The following is a 25122-nucleotide window of genomic DNA, read 5'->3' on the forward strand; positions in this document are numbered from 1 at the left end:
ACCCACCCGCCTCGGCCTCCCAAAGTGCTGGGATTACAGGCATGAGCCACTATGCGTGGCCACAAATAATTTTTAAATCAATATTTAGAACACATTTAGGGTGAGTGTTGTTTAGAGCTTGACAACATTCTCATTGAAGATTATTCCATTTAAGATTCAACAGCTCAAGAGTCTGCAAATCTAGATCCTTAACCAGAACTTGCTTTTGTATTTTCCTTACAAGAGGAAGAAAACCCAGGCTGGGACTTCAAGGCCCCAGAGAGGCAGTGCAGCAGGTTCCTGGGTTCAAATCTTCCCTCAGCTACTGCTTAGCTGTGTGACCTTGGGCAAGTTACTTAGCCTTTCTATGCCCCAGTTTCTTCATCAGTAATTTGGGGCTAGTAATCTCTTCTTCATAGGTTTGTTGCAAGATTAAATTAATTTACATTAAGGGCCAGGTGTGGTGACTCACACCTGTAATCTCAGCACTTTGGGAGGCCAACGTGGGCAGATCACCTGAGGTCAGGAGTTCGAGACCAGTCTGACCAACATAGCAAAACCCAGTCTCTACTAAAAATACAAAAAAAAAAATCAGCTGGGAGTGATAGGGCATCTGCAGTCCCAGGTACTGGGGAGGCTGAGGCAGGAGGATCTCTTGAACCTGGGAGGTGGAGGTTGCAGTGAGCCTAGATCACACCACTGCACTCCAGCCTGGGCAACAGAGCAAGACTCCATCTACAAAAAAAAAATTTACTTTAAGAATTAGAACAGTTTATGACTGGTACATAGTAGATCCTCAATAGACACTAAAAGTTATAATTATAATTGTTAATTATAATTATTATTATAATTATATGAGCAATTATTGGAAAGCTCTCACTCTTTCTAAAGAATTTGCATGAATCAAGGAAGACTAATTTTCTCAATGTCTTTTTAGTACACTCAGAATTTTCAGTACAGCAAATAATTTTCAGTGAAGTCAAAATTATTTAGATAAAATCTTCTCTTCATGCCCTAGCAGAAAATGTTCAGAAACAAAACGAAATAAAGAGACAAAGGAAAAAAAAAACTGGCAAGGGGTCAAGTTTTGAGAATTGTTTTCAAGAAGTCATTGTGTTCAGATTGGTGGAGCAGGCTACTGTAAACCGTAAGTAGGAAATGAGAACCCGTTGTGGGTTGATAAAATGGATGTCTTTTCAACTAAACAGATTGCTATCAGCCCAACAGAGCCAACTCATGTTCCTTTTGGCCTGGTCACTTCCTTTACTAAGTGTCTGTAAGAGCCGCCCATTTGGGTGTTTCTCAGGATTATAGGTTTTTAGGTCATATAGAAACCCTGGGGAACGCCTGAAAAGGCTAAACACAAGCAGTTACATTATGCACAAGCTGGATGACGTGACTCCACTGCTGCTGTGTGGAGCAGAGGCTGATGAACCCGAGCTTGTGTGAGCTTCTCTTGCGGCAAGTCCAGGGGTGGCCAGGAGCACGTGTTAGTCTGGTTAAGAGCTCTGCTCAGAAGTAGCTGCTGCAGCTGAAGGTTTTCGGGTGGGCTGAAGGCTGGGCCACTCCTTCGTTCATTTCAGAAGTTGAACAGTGGGCCTTCTACACACGCTGTCCTTGTCATCCTCAGGCAGTTCCTCCATGGATGAGACACAGGGGCCTCTGGCCATGACTGTCCATCTTCTTGCCAACTCTGGGCACGGTTCGCTTCTGCAGAGGACTCTGGACCAGCTCCTGGATTGCATTTGCCCAGAGGTCCGGCTCTTTCAGGTGTCTGAACGGGCTAGTCCTGTGAAATACTGTGAAAAGTCCCTTTCCAAGCGGTACCGGTTTCCAGGGATGTCCGTGTTGCTTTTCCTGCACAAAAGCCTGGGAGAGGATCGGCTATTTCGCGTCCTGGACTCTCTCCAGCATTCGCCATGGCAGTGCTACCCCACCCAGGACACTTGGGGAAGGCTGTGTCCCTACCTTTTTGCCAACCAGGAGTTCTACAGCCTGGACAGCCAGATGCCCATCTGGGGGGTGAGGCAGGTGCACTGTGGCTCCGAGATCCTGAGGGTGACGCTCTACTGCAGTTTTGATAACTATGAAGACGCCATCAGACTCTATGAGATGATCCTGCAGAGAGAAGCCACCTTGCAAAAGAACAATTTTTGTTTCTTCGTGCTGTATGCCACCAAGAGCTTTGCTCTGCAGCTCTCCCTGAAGCAGCTGCCCCCGGGAATGTCAGTGGACCCTAAAGAGTCTTCGGTGCTGCAGTTTAAGGTTCGAGAGATCGGCCAGTTAGTGCCTCTGCTACCCAATCCATGCATTCCCATCAGCAGCACGAGGTGGCAGACTCAGGATTACGATGGCAACAAGATTCTGCTTCAGGTATTCCTGTTTCATCTTAGATCTTGTAGAGGCTCATGGAGCTGTGTAACTTTACATTGGAATGGGCCTAAGCTAGTGGTTCTCAGACTTGGTTGCACATTAGAGTCCCTCAGGGGCTTTTTAAAATTCCCACCCCAGGCCAGTTTGATCCAAATCTCTGGGAGCATCCAAGCCTGGGTAACTTTTTTTACAGCTTCTTGGATGACTCTAATCTGTAACAGGGTTGAGAATCACTAATCTCATAAAATCTCATCCGACAGATAAGAAAGTTCAGATTCCATGAATTCGCAGCTGACACAGGTACTTTATAGTAGAATCAGACAGGATTCTACTATAAAGATCAGAATCTTTACAAAGAATCAGCTTCCTTTCTCAGGCTTGCTGTTTAAATGCCTGTTAACTATACCCATATCCTTTGCTTACTCTTTGGGCTCAAGAATGTCATAAGCTCTTCTCATCTGACCGAAGGAAGCTGAAGTCATACTTATGCTTACAGACTTTTTTTTAATTTTTAATTTTTTTATTTTTTAGAGATGGGAGTCTTCCTCTGTTGCCCAGACTGGAGTGCAGTGGTGCCGTCATAGCTCCCTGAGGTCTCCACCTTCTGGGTTCAAATGATCCTCCTGTCTTAGCCTCCTGATTAGCTGGGACTACAGGCACGTGCCGCCATATCTGGCTATTTTATTTTATTTCTAGAGACGGGATCTTACTATGTTGGCCGAGCTTGTTTAAGGATGTTAAGTTTGCAGTGCTATTGACTTAATTTTTATTTTTTATTATTATACTTGAAGTTCTGGGGTAAATGTGCGCAACGCAGGTTTGTTACATAGGTATACATGTGCCATGTTGGTTTGCTATACCCATCAACTCGTATTGACTTAATTTTTAAGCATCTTGCATCACTGTCAAATTTTACCACATACCAAGTTAGACAGAATGCTTTCTTTAAAAAATCTTGAAATTAAAGCCTTCCTTTGTAACCATCCTTGAAAACCTAACATAGCAAGTGTGTATTTAGTCACGATAGCCGCCATGCATTGCCTTTCATGGTATGTGAGCCTGGGCGCTTAGTAGCTGTATGACTGTGGGCCTCAGTTTCTTCATTAGCACAATAAAGGCACCAGATAATTTGCATCTTCCTCTCTCATTTACAGTAAATGACCTGACACTCACAAAGTACATAATTAAGATAGTGCCAATAACTCACTTTTAGCTACTATTGTTCACATTATGCCCTATACTAAGGATTTTAAATTGATAATTTTATTTAATGCTTATAACAACCTACGAAGTTACTATTTTTCCCATTTTGGAGATAAGAAAACTGAACTCTCCAGGGGGTCAGTTATTTGCCCAAGACAGGAAGTATCTATCCACCCTGAAAGTTCATGTGGTCAGCTGCTGCAGTCCAGTGTATGTGTGTAAATGTGCATACAGGGGGATGAATGTGATGTTCACAGCAAAATATCCTGTGGCTTCTGTCCTTAAGAAATGGTCAGAAGCTCCTTAAGGCCTACTGGATAAAGTAATAAGAGACTACAAGATGAGATGTCTTTCCATTTGGTTAATTTTGTTGTCATCACTTTGACTTGTTAATAAAATATGAATCATACTGATTCTACATTAAATGATTTCTAAATTATTCACCTTCTTGTTCACGTAAGGTAGATAGGCACTGTTTCTGTTAGTTGCCTATTATAAAACCCCATAATTTCAAAGGCACCTAAAATTTCTTTCAGTTTTAGTGACTCTCTAGTACTTAAAATCAACCTCATTGTCAAACAAAAATTTAATGTTCGTGCGCAGCAAGGGACATGATTTTAATCATTCTTGTCTTTAAGGCTGACTGACATTTTTGCTTTGGAACCACAGTTTAAACAACTTAGTTACTTTGGAAAGTTGAGTCATATTTGGGGAGGGTAGAAGAGTTTTTTGGATAAAGACAAACTCCATGAGTTGCATGAAGAGAGCCCTCTTGCTCTCTGGATTGTCCCAGGAGCCTGGCCACTTCTCAGGCATCAGCCCCTCACTCTTTTGTTTCTGAGACAGAGTCTCACTGTGTTGCTCAGGCTGGAGTGCAATGGCGTGATCTCAGCTCACTGCAACCTCTGCCTCCTGGATTCAAGCAATTCTTGTGCCTCAGCTTTCCTGAGTGGCTGGGACTACAGGAGCCTGCCAACATGCCCAGCTAATTTTTGTATTTTTAGTAGAGATGGGATTTCACTATGTTGCCCAGGCTGGTCTCAAACATCTGGCCTCAAGTGACCACCTGCCTCAGCCTCCCAAAGTGCTGGGATTATAGGCATGAGCTACCAAGCCCAGCTGCCTCTCACTCTTGATAGCCCCCTTCTACATCACCTTTGTCCTGACCTCCAAACCTCAGGGACTTCTGCTGCCTCACTCCAAAACATGCTTTGATCTCCTCTTGTTAAGTCAATGAATCTAAGCTTTTGCAAACAGAGTGGGAGATTGCCTTCTGGAAAATTCTGCTTCTGGTGTCATATAATAAAAGTGCCTGAGGAAAGTGTGCAAAGGCTCAGCCATGATCCAAAGACAACACATTGTAGCTCCCAGGTAGCTTTTCACTCTTCGAATGGAGTGAATTTTTCAAGATAGTAAATTCCTGGGTGTGTTGGCTCGGGCCTGTAATCTCAGCACTTTGGGAAGCTGAGGCGTGTGGATCACTTGAGGCCAGGAGCTTGAGACCAGCCTGGCCAACATGGCAAATCCCCCTGTCTGCTGAAAATACAAAAACTAGCTGGGCATGATGGTGTGCACCTGTAGTCCCAGCTACTGGGGAGGCTGAGGCAGGAGAATTGCTTGAACCAGGGAGGCAGAGTTTGCAGTGAGCTGAGATTGTGCCAGTGGACTCCAGCCTAGATGACAGAGCAAGACTCTGTGTATTAGTTTGTTTCACAGTGCTGAGAAAGACATGCCTGAGACTGGGAAATTTACAAAAGAAAGAGGTTTAATTGGACTCACAGTTCCACGTGGCTTGCGAAGCCTCACAATCATGCAGAAGGCAAGGAGGAACAGTCGCATCTTACATGGATGGTGGCAGACAAAGAGAGAGCTTGTGCAGAAAACTCCCATTTTTAAAACCATCAGATATTGGGAGACTCATTTACTATGAGTGAATTCATTCACTCATTCACTCATGCCTTAAATAGCACCCAAGTCACCTCTTGAATACTTTGCTGCTTAGAAATTTCTTTCGCCAGATACCCTAAAATATCTCCCTCAAGTTCAAAGTTCCACAAATCTCCAGGGCAGGGGCAAAATGCTGCCAGTCTCTTTACTAAAACATAACAAGAGTCACCTTTATTCCAGTTCCCAACAAGCTCCTCATCTCCATCTAAGATCACCTCAGCCTGGACCTTATTGTTCGTATCACTATCAGCATTTTTGTCAAAGTCATTGAACAAATCTCTAGGAAGTTCCAAACTTTCCCACATTTTCCTGTCTTCTTCTGAGCCCTCCAAACTGTTCCAGCCTCTGCCTATTACCCAGTTTCAAAGTCGCTTCCACATTTTCAGGTATCTGTTCAGCAATTCCTCACTCTACTGATACTAATTTACTGTATTAGTTTGTTTTCACACTGCTGATAAAGACATACCTGTGATTGGGCAATTTACAAAAGAAAGAGGTTTAATGGACTCACAGTTCCACGTGGCTGGGGAGGCCTCAAAATCATGGTGGAAGGCAAGGAGGAGCAAGTCACATCTTACATGGATAGTAGTAGGCAAAGAGAGGGCTTGGGCAGAGAACTCCCGTCTTTAAAACCAGCAGATCCCGTGAGACTCATTCACTATCATGAGAACAACATAGGAAAGACCTGCCCCCATAATTCAGTCACCTCCCACTGGGTTCCTCCCATGACACATGGGAATTGTGGCAGTTACAATTCAAGATGAAATTTGGGTGAGGACACAGCCAAACCATGTCACTCTGTTTCAAAATGAAAAGAAAAGAAAAGAAAAAAAAAGAAAATCCAGCCTAAATTTCCTTGGGTCCTGGGGAGAGGGGCTGGGTAGCAAGTCTGACTTCTTTAAGTGAGTAGTCCAGGCCTTACACTGTGTGCTCAGGATCCAGATCCCAGCTCTGCTACCGCTGTCTTGGCCCTATCCTCAGACAGGCATCCCCCAGGGTTGCCAGTTGGCTGCCAGCAGCTCTGAGGGCTACATCCTCCATGTGGGCTCCCAATGCCTTGCCCCACCATGGCCCAACAAAATGTCTGGACTTCAGTTGGAGCAACTTGGATCAGATTCTCTTCTCTAAATCAATTATTACATGCAGGAAAGTGAGATTATATGGATCCGTTTAGCCCTGAGGCAAAGGCTCTGCCTTCTACCCCTAGATGCTGTGTGGTGTTCTGTGGGACTCTTAGGGAAGGTTGTGGGTCTCCAGAGATCAGGGCAGAGGAGACAAATATAGAGTGGCCCCAAATGGCTGATGTTCAGAAAAAGCAAGAAAATAATATCTACTAAAGGAAGAACCATAACCACAAACTAACCTCTCTGTAGACCATCCCTCCACATGGCCAGGATGGAGGCGTGTGAGCAGGAGGCCTGAGTGTGAGGGGAGCTAGGTCGAGGCGGGGGCGGTGAGAAAGCTTTCCTGAGGAGCGATGCCGAGATCTGCCTGAGCTGGATGGCCCAGGAGGAATTAGCCAGTTGGAGAAAGGAGCAAGGGTGTCCCAAACAGGTGACCGTGGGTGACGGTGTTGGTATGGTGCTGCTTAGCAGGCCATGCTCAGCAAACTTCCTGAGGTTTCATGTGGCTGGAGTGAAGGGAGGGGGAATCAGGGGAAGGGGATGGGCAGGTGGCCTGAGGCTGGATCAGCGGGAACATGGTTAGCCACTGGAAAGTAAGCGCCGAGAGTGGGGGGACCTTTTGGGCTCGCTCCTGTGAACCCAGAACCTAAGGTCAGTGTCTGACACATGGTAGGCAAAAACATCCTTCTATGAATGAACCCAGGCTAAGTAGCTTCTATTCCATCCTTGGTGTAATGAGCAGTCACTGATGGATCCTATGAATGGAACTGACATGGATTATTTGTGTTATGAGGGTCAAATGAGAGAATGTACATGGAGGTGCTTGGTAAAGTAGAAGCCCCTGGAGACCATGTAACTGTGGTGCAATTGTCATCTGTGCATATGAGAGGCTGTCGGCTGTCTCCACCAGCACACCCGTGAGCAATGCATTTTCCACATGACCTCTTGCCATTGCAGACCGTCTGATGCCTCTTAGAGGCTAGAATGGATGGTTTTGATGAGAGTGATATGAGGGTATCAAATAGATGCTCAGTAAATGAATGTATGAATACATGAGAAGGCAAGTCCATGTTTATTCATTCCTCAGAACTTTGTTGAGTTCCTGCTGTGGGCCGGACACTGTTTTTCCTTTGGCAGTTTTAATTCTGCTATCTCAGTTCTTAGTGGGTGCAAAATGATAGTGGGTTCAACCTTCCCTTTATTCGTTCCAACAGTCCCTCTGCTTTTCTCCCTGTGCTTTTGCCTCTGGTGGTAGGGACAGTGTCAGCGTGTTCTGAGGGAAGGTAGCATGGGTGATGATGTCCCGCTCTTTTTTAAAACCTCCTGCAACTTAAACTGTGCCCTCAGTCAAATAAGCTATTTTGTCAAATCAACCACATGCAGTATCTCTAGTCAGTTACTGCAGGCTTTCAGCTTTCCACAGCTGAGCCCCATGTCCAAAGTTGCGTTTTTTGTACTCTTTATAGATTTTTTTTTTCAATTTTTCACATTATGGTTCCTCTTCCCTGATTCACCTGCTGAAGCATTCATCTCCTGGCCACCCCCTGGCATGGGCAATCCAAGGGGAGAGCCCATGGCTTTGGTGTTGGGCTCTGGCAGACTCTGAATTCTAGGTCACTTGGTTAGCATTGATGACCTTCTCATTCTGTTTGATGTACAGTAGGCAAACTTTATAAATGAAATGATAAACCTCCCTCAAAGCCCCTTGAAATGCTCCAGCAAGGTCTATATTTCATGGCCCCGTGGGAGATGTGAAAGCCATGCCCTTGTTAGCCTTTGGGTGGGTGCTCTGTGTGGGATCCCACTGCCCTGGTGGTCTAATGAGGAGCTGGACCCTCCTGCAAGCGCCTGCAGTACCAGGCAGCCTGCAGGAAATGCAGTGTAGAGCTGCAGCCGCCCACCTTGTGTGTAGGGAAGGAGAAGGTGAAATTGACTGAGGATGTCAAGTAACATGGAGGACGTGTGACTTGGGGGATGATCGAATGGGCTATAGCGAAGTGTAGGGCTGGGGAGTTCAAAGGAGTTTAGAAAATTTTTGGTCCACTGAAAATGGGTGCAGGAGGACACAAAATGGGATTTGAAGAAATCCATTTATTATGGTGTTTAGAGAAGGGGCAGACATACTCATACCTATAATACATAATTTAGGACCATAATCCTGTTAGCATCAAATAGGACACGCTGGAAGGGGGCTTGGCTGACCTCTTCAGAGGGGACTTCCATTTTCCAGTCAAAGCAGGTGCAGTTTTGAAATAGGGAACTCATAATAGAAATAGGAGGTTAAATTTCATGGGTAGACTTGACTGAATTTGGCAGTAATTGGACACGGAGGGTGAAGAAGAGGAAGGTGATGATGAGTCTGGACGCATTGGGCTTGAAGTGCTTGCAGGTCTTTCAGATGAAAAGAATCCATGGTCAGGTGGTCTCTGAGGGCTGGAACTCAGGAGGGGGCATGGGCTATGGGCACAGGTGGGGTTGGTGGCTGAAGCCCTGGGAAGGATCGACATTACCAAGGAAGAGAGTGTAGAGGGAGAAGAGGTAAAGACAGTGCCTGGAAAATGTGTGCACTTCCGGAGGAGAGGGAAGAAGAACCAGAGCGAGACGCTGAGAAGAAGCAACCAGAAAACCAGGAGGGTGAGGAGATCATGGTGTCATGGAAGTCAATGTCGCTTGGTGGCTTGCAGTCCCTAAGATGTGGCTTCTCAGGTGTGCTAGAGCAGAGCCTTCGGGTTCTGTCCTGGTCTCCTCACCGGGCCCCCAGTTGCTTGTGTGTTGCCATTGCGCCTCGAGATGTTGGCACCTGCTGCAGGCCCTGTGTCCTCCACCAGTAACTGCTACTGCCACCACTCTGGGCTTATGGAACCGTCCCCAAACACTGCTGAGACCAAGCTGTCATTTCAACAAGGTCTTGAGGTGGGGAAAAAACCCCCAAAGAACTCTAGTCCAGAAGAATAACTTATAAGCACCTCTAGATGTCGTTATTCTCAGAGCTCCCAGGCAAGGTATGGCCTTGAGGTCCCTCCCAGGTCTCCTCCAAGTCTTCTCTACCCCCTTCTCCTGGAGGTGCTCCAGACCAAACTCACACGGTGAAGGAGGATGGTTTTCTCTCTTCCTCTCTGAGGTCCTTTCCAGGTCTTCTTTCCTTGATAAGGGTGACTGCTTCCTAAGTTGACTAGATGGGAAAGGTCACACACATCTCGCCTCCCACCCCCACTGTTTGATGTTCAGTAGCAAAACTTTACAAATTAAAAGATAAAACCTCCCTGGAAGGTAGGGAGGTTTTAGAATAGGGTGGTGTCCTATTCTTTCAACCTGGGCAGGACAGATCAGTAACAGCACAAGAGTACAACATCAGTACAATCTGGGGTGTGCCATCTCGACAACACATGTTAGTTGCTGGCTATCCATTCTGGAAGCTTTTCCCGACTTAATCATATGGATGAGCTGAAACTCATACCTGTGTAGCCTTCTTGCAGTCCTGGGGCCTCACCTCTGGATCCCCTGCAATCAGCACCTGAGCTGGAATCCACGCAACTCTCCAAGACAGCCATGTGGGAGAAAATCATGTGATTTTGAAAGATTTGGTTTAATACATACGCTCTCAATGGAGACCCATTTCTCAACTGAGACCCATTTCTCTAGACAAATGTATTGTCCTCTAGGACTTTCTGTGATGACGAAAATATTCTATATCCGTGCTATTCAATGTGGTGGCCATTCACCACGTGTGGTTACTGAGCATTAGAAATATGGCTGGTGAGACTGATGAACAGAATTATTAATTTTATTATATTTTAACAATTTAAATGGCCTTATGTGGTTGGTGACTAGTTTATTGGACTGCCCTGGCCTAAGTCATTTCTAAGGTCTCCTGCATCTTGAAGCTTCTGTAACTATACTGTGTATAGCCTTACTGGTGACAAAACTGTATCTCTTATCTCATCTGTCTTTTTTTTTTTTTTTTTTTTTTTTTTTTTTTTTTTTTTTTTTTTGGAGACAGAGTCTTGGTCTGTTGCCCAGACTGAAGTGCAATCTCGGCTTATTGCAACCTCCCTCTCCTGGGCTCAAGCTATCCTCCTGCCTCAGTCTCCAGAGTAGCTGGGACTACAGATGTGCACCATCATGCCCAGCTAATTTTTGTATTTTTTATAGAGACTGGGTTTTGCCATGTTACCTAGGCTGGTCTCAAACTCCTGAGCTCAAGTGATCCACCAGCCTCAGCATCCTAAGTGCTGGGATTACAGGTGTGAGCCACCATGCCTGGCCTATCTCATCTTTTTTCTTTGCTTTTTTAGAGAGAGGGTCCGATCCTGTCACCCACGTTGGAGAATTAGTGGCATGATCATAGCTCACTGCTTTAAACTCTTGGGTTCCAGTGATCTTCTCATTTCAGTCTCCTGAGTAGCTGGAACTATAGGCACGCATTACCATGGCCGGATAATTTTTTAATGTTTTATAGAGATGGGAGTCTTGCTACGTTGCCCAGGCTGAACTTGAACTCCTGGCCTCAAGCAGCCTTCCTGCCTTGGCCTCAAAGTACTGTGATAACAGGCATGTGAGCCACTGTGCCAGGCCCAGATCCTCATCTCTTAAGGGTAGAATTCAGTTCAATTTTTGGAAACAGTCAAAAGATATTTAGCATTAATTGTATTGAATATGGTACATAGTTGAAGATATTTTAATATTTTAAGAGTACAACATATGTTACCTCTCTATACTGAGAATTGTCTCAGATTCTGAAACTCAGGTTGCTAAAAAAAGTTCCAAAAATATTTAACACAATTATCAATCTTTTAAGTGCTGTGTATAGCTTTTCATAATCTACCTAAGGACAACAGATAATCTAATATGATATTATATATAACAGTTAATGAACACTTATATACCAGCCACTGTGTTGTGTTGTTTCATTATAAATATCTCCACTTTAAAGATAGGAAATCGAGGTTTAGAAAGTTTAAAAAACTTGCCTATAGTCAACCAGGAAGCAAGGATAAAGTCAGGTTTCAAACTCAGGTCTCTCTGTCTCCAAAGTTCAAGCTTTTAACGCTTACATAATTTTTGTTTTCTTTTAAAAAGAATAGTTGTTAATATATAGTGTTTTGATTTCCATTACAGTTTTAACGAATGTAGCACCTAGAATTGATCTTTCAAAACAAGATAATTCAGCCTGTTTTAGATAATCAGCTTCTTTCATTTCTAACATTGTAGCGAAACTTGATACTTTTTCCTCTTACCAAGTTTAATGACAGTTAGTTTCTCTGACGGCACTTTCCGTTTCATATCTTAGCAAGATTTTAATAAGAATAACCTACTGGATAAGGTTGCAAACAGCATTTTTTAAAATTGCAAGATTACCAACAAATGTACCTTCTTTCCTTTCCTCCCTCCCTCCCTTTCTCTCCCTGTCTCTCTCTCTCTGTCCTTGTTTCTTTTTTTTGAGACAGAGTCTTGCTCTTGTCACCTGGGCTGGAGTGTAGTGGCATGATCTCGGCTCCTTGCAACCTCTGCCTCCTGGGTTCAAGCTATCCTCCTGCCCCGACCTCCTCCCCAGTAGCTGGGACTACAGGTGTGTGGCACCATGCCCGGCTAATTTTTGTATTTTTAGTAGAGATGGAGTTTCACCATCTTGGCCAGGCTGGTCTCGAACTCCTGACCTCGTGATCCGCCCACTTCGGCCTCCCAAAGTGCTAGGGTTACAGGCATGAGCCACCGTACCCTGCCAAGTGTTTCCTTTTCATTAGAGGCTCTTTTCCAGCTTCCAATTAAAAATAAGTTTGTTGACAAGTATCGGGGGAATCTTTCCTCCAACTGATTTAATTGGTAAACGTCCGAGTGGTGTATGTTCACGCCCGCTGGTGGGATTCCTTCCTGTGTGGTTTCTCCTCTTTGTGGACCTTGCTCTCCCATTTGTTTGCTCACTCGATGAACTCAGGCATTTTCAGTCTCTCTTCTCTGTTACCAGAGGCCCTCATCATCTCCTTCAAACTCAAACAAGCAGATTTTCCTTGGCTCGATGGCTCTGATATCTTGCCTTCTTTCTATGCCTGGCTTCTCAGTTGAGCTGTCTGTTTTTGCCCCCTTCTGCTGCAAACTGATGGTGCTTCTCCCTCTGCCATTCTGCACGCTGAGCCTTCCTCTAGCAGTTGATGAATCTGCTCTCTGGAGGGCCAGCAGTGCTTGAGGACAAGACATCAGTAGCATTGGTACATGTGGGCCACTCCTGCCTTCTTGAAATCTTCTCCTCTGTGGGCTGCCATAACCCAGTTCTTTTAATTAAGGGGTTTATTTTCTCTGACTATTCCTTTTCTGTGTATATGTGTGTGTGTGTGTGTGTGTGTTCAAAGACTCAATTGTTTCTTCCTCTCTCTCAATCATGTTTTCTCAACCTTGACACTGTTGACATATTTTGGATGAGATAATTCTTTGTTGTGTGGGGTGTCTGGTGCATTGCAGAATGTTTAGTGGCAGCCCTGATCTCTATCAGTCGGATGTCAGTAACACTGGCCCACTCACCCCTGAGTTGTGACAACCAAAAATGTTTCTAGACTTTGCCAAATGTCCCTTGGGAGACAAAAATCACCCCAAATGAGGACCACTGCCCTGCACCAAAGATCTCCCCGCTGAGGTTATGAGATAAAAATCACCCTGTGGATTTGGTTATCACTTTCGTTCAACTTAATCCTGTACTTGAATTTCCTCTGTCTCTTGAGGTTTTAGCCTCTTTCCTACTCCCTGTAAGACCATTTAAACATAATGTCTCATCCCCATCCCAAACTCAATCCAGGCAAAACCAAGTCATCATCTGCAGCCCTCCTCTCCCCACCCCCGACTTCTCCAGCTCCGTTCATTCTTCTCCCATTTGCCCAGATTTTGAAACACCAGTTGTTTTTAAAGCCTTGTTTTTTCTCAGAACCCCCACATCCAATCAGTCCCCAGCTGTTCTAATTTTCCTTGGGAGTCATTTCTGCTTCCTGCCTTCCTGCTTTAAGCCCACGTTGCTTCAAACGCAAATTATTATTACAGCATTAGCTCTTCGCCCTGGCTCCAGGCATTCTGTTTCATCCTGCACAGCGCTATCAAAATACATTTTTAAATGACTGCCAAATTTATGTTCCTTCTCAGTTCAATAACAAAAGGTGAGAAAATCAAATTAAAACGTCCCTGCCTGGCTTTAAAGACCTTCACATCAGACCTCTACTAGAATCTCCCTTTGCAGGCCAGTTGTGGTGGCTCACGCCTGTAATCCCAGCACTTTGGGAGGCTAAGGCAGGCGGATCACTTGAGGCCAGCAGTCTGAGACCAGCCTGGCCAACATGGTGAAACCCCATCTCTACTAAAAAATATAAAAATTAGGCTGGGTGTGGTGGCGCCTGCCTGTAATTCCAGCTACACGGGAGGCTGATGCAGAGAATTCATTGAGCCTGGGAGGTGGAGGCTGCAGTAAGCTGAGATCGTGCCATGGCACTCCAGCCTGGGCAACAGAGCGAGACTCTGTCTCAAAAAATAAAATAAAATAAAGGATCTCCCTTTGCCACCTCACTTCTTCACCATCCCAGCCTTCTTACCCTCCTCTTCCCTCCAGAGCTCTGGGCTCACTCCCACATGCTTTCTATATTTTATGTATTGTGTATTTGCTTTCTATATTTTATGTATTGTGGTAAAATATGTGAGACAAAAACTTACCATTTTCACCTTTTAAAAAATTTAGGAAACCTTCTTTCTTTTAAAAAATTGTGGTAAAATACACATAACAATACTTTTACCATCTTAACTATTTTTCGAGGGTACAATTCAGTGGCACTAAGCACATTCACAGTGTTGTGCGACCATCACCACTCTCCATTTCCAGAACTTTCTCGTCATCCCAAACAGAAACTCTGTACCCGTTAAATCAAACTCACCGTTCTCCCGCACCCTTGGTAACTTCGACTCTACTTTCTGTCTCTGAGTTTGCCTATTCTTGGTACCTCATATAAATGAAATCATACAATATTTGTCTCTTTGTGTTTGACTTCACTTACCACGATGTTTTTAAGGTTAACCAGTGGCTGTAGCATTTATTACAATTTCATTTACTTGTATGGCTGAATACTATTCCATGCTATGTATATCTGTATCCGTGCGTTACTTGAGCTACTCCTTAGCCAACGATGCCTTTCATTTAATCTTCAATTATCCAATTTCAAGGCTCTGATCAAACTCCACCTCCTCTTTGAAACCTCCCACGAAGCTCAAGGGCACATTAATTCCCATTCCTGAGTAGAACATTGCATACCTAAATATTTGCAACACATAACTGATTATATATTTTCCCTTTCTTGCATTTTATAATGTGGGACTTTATGACTCTCCTTCTCTTTTCAGTATTTTATTACGCATGTTTCTTTCCAGTAGAGTACTTGGCGGACAGCTGCTTCTGAAATACTTGTTGACTGACTGACTACTTGTTTTCAGGAAATCAGTTTATCTCTTTAAAGAAGGTATATACAGAAACTGGTTTGGCATAAGCAAGTGTGTGTTTCATTTTGTTTTGTCAACAGATATTTAGCCGTATTCGTTTCTATTTTCTTTATTAGCCATTTAGAATAAAAGAACATAGTGGCTCTGCAAGTAGATAATTTATTTTCTTCTTCTCTAGCATTTCTTGAGGGCTCTGTGTTTTCATTGCTGTTTTCATTTCTGAGTCTCTCAGCTGTACACTCTCAGGCTCTGTTAACTCCCTCTTAGTTCCTCTCATTCCTCTCCCATTCTCCAGCCCCACCCGCAGCATACCCCCAGCCCAAACACACACAATCCCACTTCTACACCCTTGCTCAATACTTTATGTTGCTGTGAAAGAGGCATTGCTCAGGAGGGTCCTGCTATTACAGGAGAGCACGTTGCCATTGGTGGTTTTGGCCAATTGATGAAAATAAGTACCTTTCAAAGGATCAGTTAATTGCAAAAGTCTGGTTTCAACTCTAAAGTGAGCCTGACACTATTTAGAGGTTTCTTATTATCTACCTAAATTGTTTCCATGAAGTCATTTTTTCCCCCAGTGTTGAAGAAATCCTCTCTTGCTATATCTTCTTGGAATCACATACAAAAGAAACATTATTTTCCCTTCATGATACGAGTCTGCCCCTTAACAGCTTAATCATTTTTCAATGATGTACTTTCTCTTGTTTTTCAAGAGTTTAGAATTATAAATGAGTGACAATCTTTCTGTTAATTACATAATGCTGATGTTCCTTGAACTTGAAGAAACTAGCTCTCAACTGTAACATTTTACAAATATTTCTTAGAAAGATGATCTCTAAATGATCAGAATTCCTACAAATGCATTTCAATTTGTTTTTTGGCAAGAGCTTAATTCTCCCTGAAGGGATTCATCTCATTCACCCAGCATTATGTTTCTCCTGGAAATTCTTCATTCCAATGCCAAACATCTGCATTTCTATGTTAATAACATTACACTCACTTTTGCCCTATGCTTTAAGGATCTTACACTTCTCTTTAAAAAAAGTGGACATTCTCCTCTCTTAAGAGGATTGTGCAAATGTCTAGCCATATTAATAAAAATCATTATGAATTTTCTTAAGACTTTATATCCACCTGATATAGAATAATTTGGGGCCTAGTTTATAGATGCTACATTCTCATTTGCTTCTATGTGCAAAAATTCATATTTTGTTAAGCATTAAGTTTTATTTATTTATATAACAGATATTTAGTGATTACTTCTTGAATGTTAGGCACAGTGGTAGGCACTGGACATATGATAACAAAGAAGGTGTATATAACCCTGCTATTCCAGATTACAAAGTCTATGAGAAGATACACAGGAGTAAATAGCCAAGTACAAAATGGTGTGGCGAGTACTCAAATACGAGAAGTTCAAACTGTGCTGTGAGAGCTAGTAATAATACTAATGATGATAATAATAACAAATGCACGCATGGCACGGCTATAATTTAATCTTCACAACTCTACGATGTTGGCACTTATTTATCTTCTTTTCCATATAAGGAAACTGAAGGACAGAAATATTAAGTAAGTGGTCTAAAATCCTACTGCTAATAAGTGGCAGAGTGGATATTTAGTGACACCTAAATCAGATTTAGTGATATTGAGAAGGCTTCCTTCTCAATGCTGTGCAAGCTTGGAGCTAACAATGAGAGGAAGTTTCAGGAAAAAGGGCTAGAGGAGGCACATCCCACATAGAAGGAATAATATATATGAACCCTGGCATAGGAAAGGGCAAATCATGTTCAATTTCAGCAGGTAGAGGCTGAAAGGGAGAAAGTGGTGAATTGCCAGTGTGGTGTAAGAAGAGACAGACAGTAAAGGGTGAGGCAGGCCACATCCAAGGGCTTAGATTTTTATCTTCAGAAGAGTAGGGCGTCATTGAGGCAGGATGACGGTGTAATCCAATCCTCTGGTAGGGGAGCGGAGAATGGATTTGTGGGAGGTGACAGCATCTGTGGGGACTTCCACTGGATGGCCACTGCTGTAATTCAGACAAGAGTTGATGACGGCTTGCTCCAGGGTGAATGACAGTGGGAGCAGAGAGAGTGAGTGGAATGTCAGCGATCTATAAGAGGAAGTGTCCATGGGGATGGGTGGCTGGTTGTACCCCGGGTATGGAGAAGGGTGACCGATGCTCTTGTTTGGGTCATGTGGGAGCTAATAGTGCCATCTTTTAAGATAGGAAAAAGAGAAAGCAGAACAGACTTGGTGTGAGAGGGAGATGAGTTCATGGTGCAGATGATTTGGGGCAGGTTTTGTCTGAGGGATTGGTGGCTGGAAGGCAGTTGGATAGATAGGTATGAAGCTTAAGAGACAGATGAAGCTTATGGGACAGATCTGAGGTGTAGTTACACTTTTGGGAGCCTTAATCATTTAGATGATAACTGAAGACCTAGATGCCCATGAGATTGCCCTGGGGCAGGTAAAGTGAGAAGAAAAGAGGAACCAGGCCAGTTCTGAAGAACGACAACATTAAATGAACCAACAAGGGAAGAGGCTCCCTTAATGGAAATGGAGAAGGGACGGAGGGAAAGGCAGGAGAAAATCCAGTGGAATTTGTTGGCAAAGAAGCTGAAGAAAAAGACTTTAGGACGAAGAGTACAGACTTCAATGTCAAGTTCTACCAAGAACTCAAGAAAAATGAAGGACAAGTGGGCTGATTGTAGATGATCTTGGCAAGAGCAATTTCAATGGAGTGGTAGGAGAGAATTACCAGCGTGGTGTAAGAAGAGTCAGACAGTAAAGGGTGAGGCAGGCCACATCCAAGAGCTTAGATTTTATCTTGTCAGTGGCATGAGTAGAGAAAATAAGGGGAGGTTTGTAGAAAAACATGACTGTACACAAATTTCCTATAGAGGTTTGACAGTGAAGGGGAGGAAAGGCCGGGCGCAGTGGCTCACGCCTGTAATCCCAGCACTTTGGGAGGCCGAGGCGGGCGGATCACAAGGTCAGGAGATCGAGACCACGGTGAAACCCCGTCTCTACTAAAAAAAAAATACAAAAAATTAGCCGGGCGCGGTTGTGGGCGCCTGTAGTCCCAGCTACTCGGGAGGCTGAGGCAGGAGAATGGCGTGAACCCGGGAGGCGGAGCTTGCAGTGAGCCGAGATCGCGCCACTGCACTCCAGCCTGGGCGACAGAGCGAGACTCCCTCTCAAAAAAAAAAAAAAAAAAGACAGTGAAGGGGAGGAGAGAGAAACCTGGAGGGAAAGAGAGGGTGGAAAGAATGTGCTTTTCAAGACAGGAGACTTGAACAAGTTTAATTGCTATTGGAAAGGAATAGGCAGAGAGAGAGAAAGAAGAGAGGGAGAGAGATTAAACATCCAAGATAAGAAAGTGGGAAAAATGAATAATTGATAGGTCAGGGTCACCAAGAAGGCGGGAGGTGATGGGAATATTGGCCCAGGGACCGGTCGCTTTCACCTAGTGAGAATGGTGAAGCTGCAGGTAAGTTTCGCGATAGCAATGAGAGTGTTGCTAACTGGTGACAGCATCTGCTTTCTTAGTAATCTAGATGGTGAGACCACCTGATGAGAGAGAGCGGGGGCGATGGTGTCGCTGAAGGTTTCAGGACAGTTCTGAAGGTTTTAACAGCTGCTGGTTGAATGGAGAGAGGTGACGAAAGAAGCAGGCAGACTGGCAGATAGCCTGGGAGAGGCTGGAAACCACGCCATCATGGGGCAACCATTTCACAGACACATGCGTTTCTGTGGCATCCTGAGCACATGTTCAGAAAATGTGGGCAGGTAGACGGATGAAAGGTGGGGAGATTTTGTGGGAGTCTGTGACAGAATGGGAATAGCGAGGGGAATTGGAGGTATTGGCGAAGAAATGGTTGAAGTGATAGTCTTTGGACTCAGATTGGCTCTGAAAGGCAGTGCGGATGGGTGGGGTTGACAGGGAGAAGCTGGGGATTGGGAATGTTGATGTTGAAGAGCGGATGTGATGGGGAATTGATGCTGGAGCTTGTGGCCTCAGAATGCCCGGCTTACATAGAATCTTTCAAAGATGGGACATTTGCAGGTGGAGAAGGCCCAGTGGAGGGGCTGTGGGACTGAGTGACGGAGGTGAGTGGAGGGGTGAGCTGGGCTGGCCCAGGAGGGCGCTTCTTGGCTGCCCTGAGATGTCTCAGCACTGGTTGGGGCTTCAGGACCAATTTCATTGTGATCTGACATTGATTTAGGTGGCAAGAGGGAGATTACTCAGGCTTCTCTACCTGTTCACAGTTGCTAGAGAATGAAATACAAGCCCCAGAGTCAAAGTTATTGATTTCTTTCTCCAGATTGGATAATCTAATATCAACCCTGAACCATTTCTGAGTATGGAAATATCCATGCCAGTTTCCATTTCTAGAAGAAAAAGATGTCATTGGGTCAAATAAAGAGGTACATTATGATACAAGGACAGTGTCAAATGATTCTCCAAGAGGCAATGATGGTAGTTGGCCCTTTGAAGGACTGAGGGAGTTTGTTCTCCAGGGGAAGGGAAACCCCAGCTGACATTTCGGAGATAGAATTTTTTCCTCCTGATTTTGAAAGGATAAGCAAATAGTTTTCATTGTACAGTGAGAATTTGGGGGTGATTTGAGGTTGGGGTGGGGAGAAGGCTTTACTTTTTATTTTACTCATTGGTACAATGAAATTATTTTTATGGTGATAAATTACTACTTTTATAATAAAACTTTTTTTAAAAAAAACACAAACAGTTGAAAAGAAAAGAAAGGAAAGGAAGGGAAGGAGGAAGGAAGGAGAGAAGGAAGAAAGGAAGGGAGGGAGGGCGGGGGTGTGGAATTAGAGCAAAGAGAAATATAGAGAGAGATAGCTAAATGAAATTAGGCAAAGAGTTTTTCAGAAATGTGGAGGAGAAGTTCAGCTGTATGTGATAAGAAACAGACTCACAGCAACTGCAAGGTAACTGACTACTCGAAGCCTAGCTTTTCTGGCTCCATGGCAGTAGTTTCCAAACTTTGTTGCACATTAGAATTACCTGGGGAGATTTATCAACTGTGATAGCCAGGCGTACTCTGAACTGATGAAATCAGGAGGTCGTGGGCTGGGAGCAGGTTTCATTGTTTTTTAATGATTCCAGGACGTTCCCTTGTGCAGCAAAGTTTGGGAACAGAAATTTCTCCTATGGGTTTGCATAAGGTCACGTGCCGCAGTGCAGTGGGCATCCCTTTAACAGTATCGCCCCCTAGAGAGAGTTTCTGATGCTGGCGGAAGCTCTCTTCAACACACTCTGGGGCACCACACTCAGCTGTGGTTCAGTACAAACACATCTGGGATGGGGGTTTCAGGTGTGTGTGGCTCTCTAATGAACTGGCTTGGCCCAGGGGTTGAATTTAGATATTCTAGAATAGTAGTTTTCAAGCTGGTTCTGGGAAGCCCTGGGAAACTAGGGAGGGGGTCCAGTAGGCAGAGGCTACCCTCTGCACTTCAACCAGGGCTGCTCTAATTAGATTGTTTCATATTTTGGACTACCAGTTAATCCCAGCATTTTGGGAGGCCAAGGCAGGTGGATCACTTGAGGTTGGGAGTTTGAGACCAGCCTGACCAACATGGAGAAACCTCATCTCTATTAAAAATACAAAATGTAGCTGGGCATGGTGGAGCATGCCTGTAATCCTGGCTATTCGGGAGGCTGAGGCAGGAGAATCACTTGAACCTGGGAGGCGGAGGTTTCAGTGAGCTGAGATTGCGCCATTGCACTCCAGTGAAGCTCTGTCTCTCTCTCTCTCTGTATATATACACACACATATAAAAAGAGAGAGAGAGAGAGAATCATTGATCTAGAATAGGGCTTGGTCAACTGTGGCCCGGGAACTAAAAATAGTTTTCTATTTTTACATGATTGGAAAAAAAATTCATGGCACATAAAAAGATATGAGATTCAAATTTCAGGGTTCATACATAGAGTTTTACTGAACACAGCCATTCATTTATATATTGTCTATGGCTGCTCTGCGGCAGAGTTGGGTAGTTGGGATAAAGACCATATGGCCGGCAAACCCTCAGATATTTACTGTCTGGCTCCCTGCTGAAAATATTTGCCAACTTCTATTCTAAAAGAATCAATGGAAGCCCTTGTTTTTTTGTGTTTGTTTTTGCAGTTTGGTAATAGGCATCTCATCATTTCTATCAGAAAATTGAGAGAATGTACATGTGCGTCATCTGTACAACGAATACGTTCTGTGTGTGTGTGTGTGTGTGTGTGTGTATGAGAGAGAGAGAGGGAGAGAGAGAGAATTTACTCATTTCTAGACCTGTTTTCTCACTGCCCTGATTTCTGCCTTCTTGCCTTGTAAGATAAATATGTATCATTTTTTTTTCTCCCTTGAAATAGACTTCATTTTTTTTTTTTGCAGCAGTGGTAGGTTCACAGCAGAATTAAGCAGAAAGAACAGAGAGTTCCCATATACCACCTTCCCTCCCAAAAGAGCGTCCTTTCCTGTCAACATCCCTTATCAGAGTGGTACACATGTTACAACTGGGGAACCTACAATGACACATCACCGTCACCCAAAGCCCATAGGGTACATTAGGGTTCATTCTCGGTGTCATACATTCTGTGGGTTTGGACAAATGTATAAGGATGTGCATCCACCATTACAGTATCATGCAGAGTAGTTTCACTGCCCTAAAGTCCTCCATGCCCCACCTATTCAACCCTCCCTCTCCCCACCCCTGGTTGATCTTTTTACTTTCTTCATAGTTTTGCCTTTTCCAGAGTGTCATATAGTTGGCATCATATGGTCTCTCTCTGTCACCCAGGCTGGAGTGCAGTGGTGCAGTCATAACTCAATTTAACCTTGAACTCCTGGGCTCAAGGGATCCTCCTTCTTCTGCCTTCTGAATAGCTTCTGCCTTCTGAATAGACTATAAGTGTGCACCACACGTCTGGCTAATGTTTTTATTTTTTGCTAGTTGTCCAAGCTGGTCTTGATTTCCTGGCCTCAAGTAATCCTCCCACCTTAGCTTCCCAAAGGGCTAGGATTCCAGGCATGAGCCCAGATGGGCGTCTTTCAGTTAGTAGTATTTATTTCAAGTTCTTCCGTATCATTCTTCTTGATATTTGATTAAGGACTGGGCCAGGTAGGGATGGATCCTGGATACCAATTCCAAGGGCTGTTATTAAAATGGAAAAAATGGACTTTTTCCAGAAATCTTCTTGGGAAGAGTGTTGTGCATGGACTAGGATGCAAGGCTCCCAAGGGTCAAAGTCTTAAAGGGGAGGTCAGTGAACTCCATTCTGTGGAGGGAGAGTGCAGTCAACTGTGGGGTGAGGGTTTTGCTGAGTGGGGTCTGTAAGTTTGTAACCAGAGTGGAATTGCTAAGAATTAAAACACCTGAAGTTCCATATAAGATGTGCCCCCTTTTTGTTTTCTCCCACAATACCAGTCCTCTAATCTAAATAAATGGTGCCCCAAGAATTTAAAGGACATTGCTGCCAAATTTTTAGCCTGCCTGGAGTGGTCCCATGTCTTAGAATGGCCCAAGATACATATTTTTATTAGAAGGATCACCAGCTTTGGAAGATTGAATTCTTACTTCAATCCTTAACTTTAACCACATGTTTTGGTGGCGTTTTAAATTTCTTTTTTTGCATGGTTGCTAATAAATACATCATTAACAACATCCAGTGAGGTCACTAAATGACATGTGTGAATGTCTGCATTGTTTGAACAACTTGCTGTACCAGAAATGTGGTGTTGTCAATTGACCATTTGATTCCCAAAGTCTTAACCTTATCAAAAACTTAATTTAGGGAGTCTCAGAGAGAGGTATTTGTAACTGGGGCTGATTAGATACCTCATAATTATATTGTACTTATCACTTCTGTTCAATTCAACCAAATTTACTGAAAGTCTGCTATGGACATGGCATGGCAGAGGGTGAATGAGGCATAGTCAGCTCTTGGCACTTAGTTAATGGAAATTATGTTTCGTATGTTCCTCTTTTTCTTTTCCCTTAGGTCCAGCTGAATCCAGAACTTGGTGTTAAGAATGGCACCTTGGGAGCTGGCATGCTTCCCCTGGGCTCCGGGCTGACTTCTATCTCTGCAAAGAGGACCTTAGAACCCAGGATCCAGAGGAACCAGGGCAAGAGGTCCCAGGGGCGTTCTCTGGAGCTTCCTGAACCCACTGGGAGCCCCACATCAGAGAGCTGTGGTGGCACTTTGTGGAAAAGCCCTGGCCGGTCATTCCAGACCAGCAACCCAGCTATGGGTTCCCACCTACACCTGTCTTCTCATCACCTTGAATCCGGGGCCAGAATGAAGGTACTCAACCGGGAAAACAACTTTCAGAAGCTTGAGGCCGAGACGAATGTTGACACTGGGTTCACCATCATAAATTCTGAACCCACGCAGATTTATTTTGGTGGATTTCCAAGGGATTTGCAGACCAGCCAGCCACCATTCTGCTTGCCAGCCTCTTCCTTGGGGGTGGCTACCTCCAAAAACAACAGTGTCCTTAAGGAAAGTGTCTCTCCTTTGCCACTTGCTGGCCAAAGGGACCTTGGTACCAGGAAGACAATTTCAAAATGTCTCTTTCATCTGCAAGTTCAGGGTGAAGAAAAAGAAGAAGACGAAGAAGAATTCTTTATATAGCATAAAATAAATGTGGTTTTCTAAAACACAAGATCAGATAGAATGTTCTAGAAATGGAGTACGGACCCAGAATCAGCCTGTTAGTTGTTCATCTGAGAGGGTCTGAATGCTCCCCATGCACAATCTGTATTGATTTTGTTTCAAATGTTCAAAGTCTAAAGGTGCTGGGAATGATTGTTTATTTGCAATCACAGTCATAAGAGAACACAGCCAACACACAGGGAAAAAACCGAATGCCTTTGTTCCCTGGAGATGCACTAACCCAGCTGGATGTGTTGAATCCAGCACCTATCAGGATAATTGCATTGTATGCAAATGAATCGGTATGTTATACAACACTAATTAGTGTCTGTAATTTGGTTTTAATTTTTACTTAGGTTGCATAGCTCATCCCCCTGGACAATATGGACTGCTATTTATCCTTCAATGCTTTTTAATTTTCATGTGACCTCTTTTGGTAACTAGGCCTTGTACACCACATACCCTCTTGTGATTTTGCCTTTGAAGTTGTTTGTATCTGGAAAGAGTGAAAATGCAAAGAGTTTTGAAAATTATAAACAGTTAATTTTGTTTTCCTGTTTAATGAGCCAAAATACTGGAAGCCAGAAAATCAGGTTAAAAACTAATGCTAGGCTCTAGGGTTTTCCTGCTCATCTGCTTCTCATTTGTTTCTGCACTATGTCAAAGAGGACAGTGGTTCTTGCTACAAACCAAAGAGGAACGTTGAGCACAGTGGGAAAATTGGACTGGTTAATCTGGTCACTGGAGCAGGACTTGGGTTCTTCTGGCCACATTTTGACTCCCAGATTCCTTTACAAAACACACTCATTCATTCATTTATATATGTTCATCCAATAAACATTTTTTGAATGCCCATATTTGAATAAGACATGGTGTATATGGTACATATACATTCAGGGGCCATGAAACCCAAAAAAGTATTTATGGTTTCACCACTATAATAAATTCATTCTACCAACTCTTAAAAAGATATTGAATTCCAAATACCTTCCTCCAAAAACTTTTTCCACAGTTGAGGCCCACACTTGCCACATAATGGTGTAATAAGCATTTGCAACCTGCAGATGGAGACTGGGCATATTGTGAATTGCAATTATAATTGCAATGGACAAATTCTCAGTTGCTCATATGCAGAATTTTTTGGTTATGTCTGTACACACAGTTTTTAAAAAACCTGAGTCCTGTGTTTCAGTTCATTTATAAGGTTATTCAGTTGCATGAACTTCACTCTCAGAACAGATGTTACATAAGAGTATAAATGTTGATTTAGCTGGATCTTTTGGAGACTTGGATACTTACTACACCTAACTGGAGACAGAGATGAGTTCAGCCCTAAAGTCAAATCTTGCAAAAGTGAGT

General features: G+C 43.8%; 1 protein-coding gene across 1 annotated transcript; it reads left to right on the forward strand.

The window, feature by feature from the left end:
- Positions 1–1283: 1283 nt before the first annotated feature.
- FAM124B (family with sequence similarity 124 member B) lies at positions 1284–24616 on the forward strand. The gene is made up of 2 exons (XM_050752158.1): positions 1284–2352; positions 23107–24616. The coding sequence occupies exons 1-2, from the start codon at positions 1621–1623 to the stop codon at positions 23740–23742; spliced, it is 1368 nt and encodes a 455-aa protein (XP_050608115.1). The 5' UTR covers positions 1284–1620; the 3' UTR covers positions 23743–24616.
- Positions 24617–25122: the final 506 nt, after the last annotated feature.

This window comes from Macaca thibetana, chromosome 12 (genome assembly GCF_024542745.1).
Source record: "Macaca thibetana thibetana isolate TM-01 chromosome 12, ASM2454274v1, whole genome shotgun sequence".
Taxonomy (NCBI): Eukaryota; Metazoa; Chordata; class Mammalia; order Primates; family Cercopithecidae; genus Macaca; species Macaca thibetana.